Here is a 7,941-nt window from a genome sequence, read left to right on the forward strand (position 1 = left end):
GGGGGGGGAGGTAGGGGGGTGGGGATAGTTCCTTTAGCAAACACTCAGAGTTCAAGCCCACCCAGCCTTGAGTGAGGTGGAAGATCTGCCCAAGGAGCCCCACCCCTTACCTTGGAGCCACTCCTCTTCCATTCCACCACCCCCAGCTCCCACCACACTCACAAGTAGGTGTTCAAACCCTAACTTATAACTTCTACCTGATCCCCTCATCTGAGAAATTAGATACCTGGTCTTACCATTCTTTAACTTATCCAAGTCTTCTGGAGTTTCTATAAATTTCTCTTCAAACTGGAAAGCAGAAACAGTGAATTAGCATATCTAAAATATCAAGGATGCTTCTTTAAAATCATCTGATATTTGAAAAAGATTCATGTTTCTAATTATTGCACAAATGTCAAAAATGATATTTTGTAGATTGCTTAAATCAAAATCCAGATAAGGCTTACACATTATGCTTAGCTTCTGAGTTTAAGTTCTTTGATGAGAAGAAATTTAATAATATATTAGGTGAAATCTGTTCATCTCTTAATAGCTGACAATTTTTCTTTTAACATAAAACTCTTGACAGGTCATTTATAGAAGTAGAAGAATCTCCTAGCTTATGTGAGAAACGTATTCTGATAGAGTCAATTTTTGGTCTAACTTAGGATGACAAAACTCAGATCTAACCTCTACTCCGGCTGAAGCCAGGAGCCACCGGATGGACTCCATTCTGCCACGTCCATTAAAGTAGTGAAGCTTGGGCTTCCCTGCCATGATAGACTCTGAATTTCTCTAAACATGAATGAAACAACAAACGAATGAATGAATGAATGAATGAACAGATGAACGATATCACAGAAGCAAAAACATACTTTTTGATGTTGGTCAAATAGCACCAACAGTGCTTAAGGAGTACCTGCCTTCCTCATGGAAGAATTAGAAGAGACCCTAGAATGTCTTTCAAGGCCCAATTCTCATACATCATTAGCCAGTCCTGGGAAACTCTTCCAAACCCTGCTTGTTACCTCCACTAGGTAAAGTCTGATTCTCTTGGCAGGCTAATAGGTGAGAGTGTGTGGTAAGGATGCAGGTGTGGGTGTAAGGAGGAGGGAGAAGGATTAGAGAATTGTGATTTGTTGAAACTCTGCTAATGATCCTGACCCAATGCCAGTCCTTTTGGATACATTATACCTTCAATCATCATAATGGCCCCATGAACTATTTGTTATCAGACCCATTTTTCAGTTAATGAAACCAAGGCTCAGAGGTGAAAAGGCTTGTCCATAGTCTTCTCTAGTTAGTGATGGACATGGAAATCCACACCTAGGACTAAAAAGAGAGCAGGCTTGGAATCCACTCCAGTGTTGGCGCTGGGAGCCTATGAGGGACACTGAAAGCAGAGGACATCTCTGACAAGACCAGGATGAGGAGCAGAGTCAGGCTTCCACTCCTGACTGTTATGCTGCTTTTGTTTAAAACAAAGTTAGGACTAAGACTCGCTTAACTGCAGCTCAAAAGACCCTGGTTCTTTTTTTTTTTTTTTTTTTTTTTAATGTTTTATTTATTTTTGAGACAGAGAGAGACAGAGCATAGCAGGGGAGGGGCAGAGAGAGAAGGAGACACAGAATGGGAAGCAGGCTCCAGACTCTGAGCTGTCAGCACAGAGCCTGACACGGGGCTTGGACTCAACGAACCGCGAGATCATGACCTCGGAGGTTAAGTCGGAGGCTTAACCAACTGAGCCACCCAGGCGCCCCGACCCTGGTTCTTTCCATAGACACAGGATGCTAATTGCTAATTTCCTTCAATTCCCTTCCTTTTTTTTTTTTTTTTTTTTTTTTTCCTTTAGTTTAGTTTTTTTGATTCTACATTCTGCCTTTACTTGGTGCACTTTATAATCTGAAAAACGGTATATTACCATATTAACATTACAGTCAATGGAACAGAACTAACATTTCTTCAATGTCTATCATACAATGGGTATTCTCGCCTATTTATCTTCAATTAATCCTACAAAAATCACCTGAGATACATTCTGTTATTAGTGTCATTTTAAAGTTGAGGATACTGAGGTTTCTTGAGTAACTTGCCCAAAGTAAGTGGTAAAGTTGGGACTCAAACCTACCTCTAACTCAAAGACAAAGGCTTTTATTTTCTACACTGGTGTTTTTAAAAAATGTGTGACAATTCTTCAGTGGATTGTGAAATCTACTAATTTTTAAAATGAAGTAGGAGAAAATAGAAAATATCAGAGTGCATTCATGTAGAAACACAAACTTTGTTTCATGAGGCCTTAGCTTCAATTATGTGTTTGTTGTGTATAAGGGCCTGTGCATGAGTACACACTCATTTGATCAGTATAATGGTACTTTGTGATACTTTGTGTCTGGTCAATGAAGTTTGAAAGCCCTTGGTCCATCCCAGGCTGCAGGGAAAGTGAACCAAGCAGGGAACCAGATAATAAAACTCAGTGGCTCAAACAATGGATGTGCTATCATAGGTGTGAATGGAAACACACAGGACTCATTAAAAGGTGGAGTCCCCAAGGCAGGTCTTAAGGAGGAACAGTTGCCTTTTCTATGCAAATCCCAAGCTCTGTTTGCAAAACGTTAAGATTGTCTTGCAAAATTTTGTTGTGGAGTTTGGGACAAAAATATACCTCCCTTACCCAGTGGATACATCTTTGATAAAACTTGAATTTTACAATTTTAGATATCAAAATGTTTTTCATGTCCACATTTTTCATTTGGGACTCAACAGTCAAATCTTTAGAAAGTAAAGAACCATTTGGAAACATAGTTACTCAAGTCATCTGTAATTAGAGATTTTGTTTATTGTACTTTTTTACCACAGGGAATAGTGGTACTATGACTCAGCAGAATGAAAAGAATAGCGCTCATGCTATGTGTGTTTTGAACTACAGGTCACAGAGCTGTGATTCAAACCCTCACACTGCTTACCCATGGACTGAGGATCAGGTTACTAAAGGAAATGATATTTACCTTACGTAATATTTTATCATAGGACTCCCCCTGATAAGCAACTTTGTTCACCTTCTGAAGGGGAGGTCTCCAGAGGCCTGATAAAGGCTGGGGCAAAGGTTATCAGAGAACTTTGCCTGATCAAGACATCAGCAGATTTCTGGTTCTGCCCCGGCCATGTGCATCCCTTATGTCTTCCGTGTCTGGCCCATCCCCCATGCCACTGGCTCCCTGATCCAGGCACTATGGAGTCTTTCCCGCCCCAGCCCTTTGCATGGATTCCAGCCACTGCTTCTCCCTGCAGCTGGTCACAGCACTAGCACAAGGCCTCACTGTCAACTCGGGTTGAAAATGATCCCTTCTCTCCCAACATCCTGTTTCTTACCTGGTAACAGACCTTTCACTGCTCCTTCTTCAACACTTTGTTTCTGGTGACATGTAACGTATAGCCTGCTTTCAAAAAGTTTCCTTCAAACTTTCTCGACTAACATCATTGATCAGTTTCATGTACTAAGAAATGATGGTTCACAGGAACAAGACAGGAGCCTGATTTGGTGTCTGCCCTAAAGGGTTTAGAGATAACTGGCAGCACACAAAAGGCCCAGTGGTGACTCCAGTTTAATTGGGTCCAACCCCCAAATCATGATTCTCTTACCCAAGTAATTCAGAGCAAGGTGAAGGTTGCCAGGCTGAAAGCCAAGGCTCCTGCCTCCCAGGACAGCATGACATGTTCATGCTCATTGCCTCTTTGACCACCATTTGTCGGTTTTCCTGCTCTTCAAATTAGGATTGTGCCTTATCCTTGTCAACCCTGCTCTCTTGAGCATCTTGCAAAGTGCTTTTCTTCACTGTCATTTCAGTATCTTCTGCCATACATGCTATATCTTTTCCCGTGGATTCTGTTATGCCTGGACAACTTCTGGATTGTTACAGTGATGTCACTGAAACTCTAGTCTCGCCTGTCCAAACCTGTCTTTCCCCACCAATGTTAACACTTAAGACAGCACATCGTTGACTCTTATATTCTGATTGCAATGACTTGTGCATTCTAGCTAGGTGAATTTCTGTGCCTTTTAAAGGTGAATTAAGTGTTCTGCTGATTACCTACTTTTCCCATCAAGATTTCTTGAGTTTGGGAGTTGGAAAAGTCACATAATCTAGTGATTCTTAAGTAGGGGTGATTTTGCTTCCCCACACCTTGGAAGACATCTGATAATGTCTAGAGACATTGTTAGGTATCAAAACCAGAAAGGAGAGTGTTGCATTGTCAGCTGGGTAGGGATCAGAGATGCCTCTGATATGGCATGAGACCATGCTTGATGTGCCTCCGAATGCTTTTTGTCTCCTACTAGTCATTCTGCATTTTATCTGCTTATTTTTCATCAACGTGTTATCCTAACAGACACATTTAATGGAAACTTAGTTGAAAATGTCTTATGGTTGATTGCAATTAGCTACTATACCTATGTAGTCTTTCCAGGATAGGATGCACTGCCATTTTGGGAAAACACAGTAATTCTCCATTATCCATTGGCACTTATTCTGCTCCACAGGCTGCCTGTCACTGGTCCTAGGGTGGAGCCTGACCCCTGCACTGTGCTCTTTCTAGAAGTACTGAGTGAAACAGAAAGAAACCATGAGAATCTTAACTGTGTCAACAGTACTGCTGAAGTAACCATTTCTTGCAAAACTTGTAAATAAGCTCTCATTGTAGATATTTTAAAGGTCGAAGTTCACAAATTTGAGAAAATATGTATGTTAACACTATTGGCAAGTACATTCTTTAATTAAATGTACATTTCTATAACAAATATTTTTAACTAAACAACAATGGCAACAAAAGAACAATTAACAGGACAGCTCCCCCACAACACAGAATAAGCCAGCCTAAAGTGTCAAGAAGTCCAAGCTTGTGAAACCCTGTTCCAGCCCTTCTCTAGGTTTGCCATGAGTTGCCCAGAAAGAGAATGGGGCTTGCCAGTCAGCTAATCAGAGCAGAGACTGACTTAGAATCTAGTTCTGCTGACATTCAGATTAATTTTTTCTCTTATATTAAGTCTTAATTTTTAATTTTTACAGCCTACATCACATCACTGTATCATAATTCACAACTATTGCGTGTTGACTATAATGGTTCTCTGTGTCTGCGCGGGATACATTCCAAGACCCCCAGTGGATGCCTGAAACCGAGGAGAGTACCAAACTCTACATACACTATGTTCTTTTCCTATATATACATACATACGATGAAATTTCATTCATAAATGAGGCACAGCAGATGAACAACAATGACTAATAATAAAATAGAACAATTCTAATGATACGCTATAATAAAATGATGGGCAATTTATAACATACGAATATTTTTCTTTCTGGAATTTTCCATTTAATGTTTTCAGACTGCAGTTACCACAGGTAACTGAAACCGCAGAAGGCAAACGACACGTAAGGGGGCCACTATGCTTCCACAGAGAAAGTAAGTCTGGCAAAACACTCGCACTCTCTCCTGCACTAGTCATATTCTCAGATTGCTGAAATGGTATCATTCTTTTTTCCCCTTATATCATTCAGTTTTTTTCTACCTAAATCCTTATGTCCTAGGTTTCTAATCTCTTTATTTTTATATTTCTGTAAAGATGTATCCAACAGCGAGTGAATAAACATCTCTTGGGGCACCTGGGTGGCTCAGTTGGTTAAGCATCTGACTTCAGCTCAGGTCATAATCTCACAGTTCATGCTTTTAAGCCCTGCATCAGATTCTGTGCTGACAGCTCAGAGCTGGAGCCCGCTTCGGATTCTGTGTCTCCCTCTCTCTCTGCCCGTCCCCTGCTTGTGTTCTCTCTCTCTCTCTCAAAAATAAATAAACATTCAAAAAACAAAACAAAACAAAACAAAAAAGCTCTTGAACTGTTCCCCAGACACACCAAGAAGTGTCATGTGAGTATAAAACAGGCTTTTCCTTGTGCTAAGGACACATATGAACGCAGTTTTCTGGTGACCTAGAGAAGAGGATGGAAGGCAATGTCTGAAAACTTAGAAAAGCAGTACTTACCTTACTGAGGTCTGTTTCCCACTAGGCTCAGCAGCTGCGTGCCAATCCTTCCTGCGTTTATAAGCTCTTTGATAGTAACTCCTCCTCTGTGAGGTGGGTAGAGTTCAGTGGGGGAAAAGTCACTCCCACAACGTTCAGGGCCTTGGCTTCTGTGACAGATTTGAAGGAAATGGCGAGTCACCTTCTTATGAAACAACTATTTAATATGTTCCTTTTCAAGGTTGGCAATTCAAAGATTAAACAATTTCTGACTGATTGGACTCTCTCTGCTAGTTAGTGAGGTATGGCTTTGGGAAGAAATTTACAGTGAGGTTTTCATGAATTGCATACTAGGACCAAGACAGATGAAAAACCTCTACCACGAGGCTAGCAGATCTCTGGAATGCCTTTTATATTGGGTTTTAAATAAAATACAGGGCACCCAATTGAATGTGAATTTCAGATACATAATACATTATCTTTTGGTACTGGCACAAAAATAGACATATAGATCCATGGAGCAGAATAGAGAGCCCCAGAAACAAACTCATCATTATATGGTCAGTTAATCTTCAAAAAAGGAGGCAAGAATATACAATAGGAAAAAGAGTCTCTTCAACAAATAGTGCTGGGAAAACTGGACAGCTACATGCAAAAGAATGAAATTGGACTACTTTCTAACACCATTACAGAAAAATTAACTCTCAATCGATTAAAGATCTCAATGTGAGACGTGAACCGGGAAAATCCTAGAAGAGAACACAGGCAGTAGTTTCTCTGACATCAGCCTTAGCAACATTTTTCTTTCTTTTTTTTTTAATTTTTTTTTTAACGTTTATTTTTTTTTTCTGAGACAGAGAGAGACAGAGCATGAACAGGGGAGGGTCAGAGAGAGGGAGACACAGAATCTGAAACAGGTTCCAGGCTCTGAGCTGTCAGCACAGAGCCTGACGCGGGGCTCGAACTCGCAGACCCTGAGATCATGACCTGAGCTGAAGTCGGCCGCTTAACCAACTGAGCCACCCAGGTGCCCCGCAACATTTTTCTAAATATGTCTCATAAGACAAGGGCACAAAAGCAAAAATAAACTGTTGGGACTGAATCAAAATAAAAAGCTTTGCACAGAACAGAAACAATCAACAAAACAAAAAAAGCAACTTCCTGAATGGGAGAAGATATTTGCAAATGATACACCTGCTGAGGGGTTAATATCCAAAATATCTAAAGAACTTATTTATACAACTCAACACCCAGAAAACAAATAATATAATTTAAAAATGGGCAGAAGATATCAACAGACATTTCTCCAAAGAAGACATCCAGATGGCCAAGAGACACATGAAAACCTGCTCAACGTCACTCATCGTCAGGGAAATACAAATCAAAACCACTATGAGATATCATCTCACTCCTGTGAGAATCGCTAAAATCAAAAACACAAGAAACAATGAGTGTTGGTGAGAATGTGGAGAAAAAGGAAGGCTTGTGGTTGGTGGGAATGCAAAATAGTACTGCCCCTGTGAAAAACACTATAGAGTTTCCTCAAAAATTAAAATTATAATTATGGTATGAGCCAGTAATTCCACTGCTGGGTATTTACTCAAGGAACATGACAGCAATGCAAAAAAAAAAAATATATATATATATATATACACACACACACACACACACACACACACACTCCAATGTTTATTGCAGCATTATTTAGAATAGCCAAGATATGGAAGCAACGCAAGTGTACCTGGAAAGATAAATGGATAAAGAAGATGTGGTGTGGGGTGCCTGTGTGGCTCAGTTGATTGAGGGTCCAACTCTTGATTTGGACTCCGGTCATGATCCCAGGGTTGTGCGATCAAGCCCTGCATCAGGCTTCACACTGAGTGTGGAGCCTGCTTAAGACATTCTCTCTCTCTCTCTCTCTCTCTCTCTCTCTCCCCCCCCCCCCCC

General features: G+C 40.6%; 1 protein-coding gene and 1 long non-coding RNA gene across 2 annotated transcripts in view; one reads left to right on the plus strand and one right to left on the minus strand.

Moving 5' to 3' along the window:
- The window catches only part of LOC121029583 (glutathione S-transferase A2), a 12,378-nt gene extending 6,245 nt beyond the window's left edge, over positions 1 to 6,133 (minus strand). The window contains exons 1-3 of the mRNA XM_040473763.1: positions 6,016 to 6,133; positions 670 to 774; positions 237 to 288 (exon numbers count right to left, since the gene is read on the minus strand). Coding sequence (XP_040329697.1) covers positions 237 to 288; positions 670 to 756 — 139 coding nt within the window. The 5' untranslated portion in view covers positions 757 to 774; positions 6,016 to 6,133. The remainder of the gene's footprint in view (positions 1 to 236; positions 289 to 669; positions 775 to 6,015) is intronic.
- The window catches only part of LOC121029584 (uncharacterized), a 15,924-nt gene that overhangs the window by 7,398 nt on the left and 585 nt on the right, over positions 1 to 7,941 (plus strand). The gene's annotated exons all lie outside the window — the stretch shown is intronic.

Source organism: Herpailurus yagouaroundi, unplaced genomic scaffold (genome assembly GCF_014898765.1).
Source record: "Herpailurus yagouaroundi ecotype Mexico unplaced genomic scaffold, PumYag 139, whole genome shotgun sequence".
Taxonomy (NCBI): domain Eukaryota; kingdom Metazoa; phylum Chordata; class Mammalia; order Carnivora; family Felidae; genus Herpailurus; species Herpailurus yagouaroundi.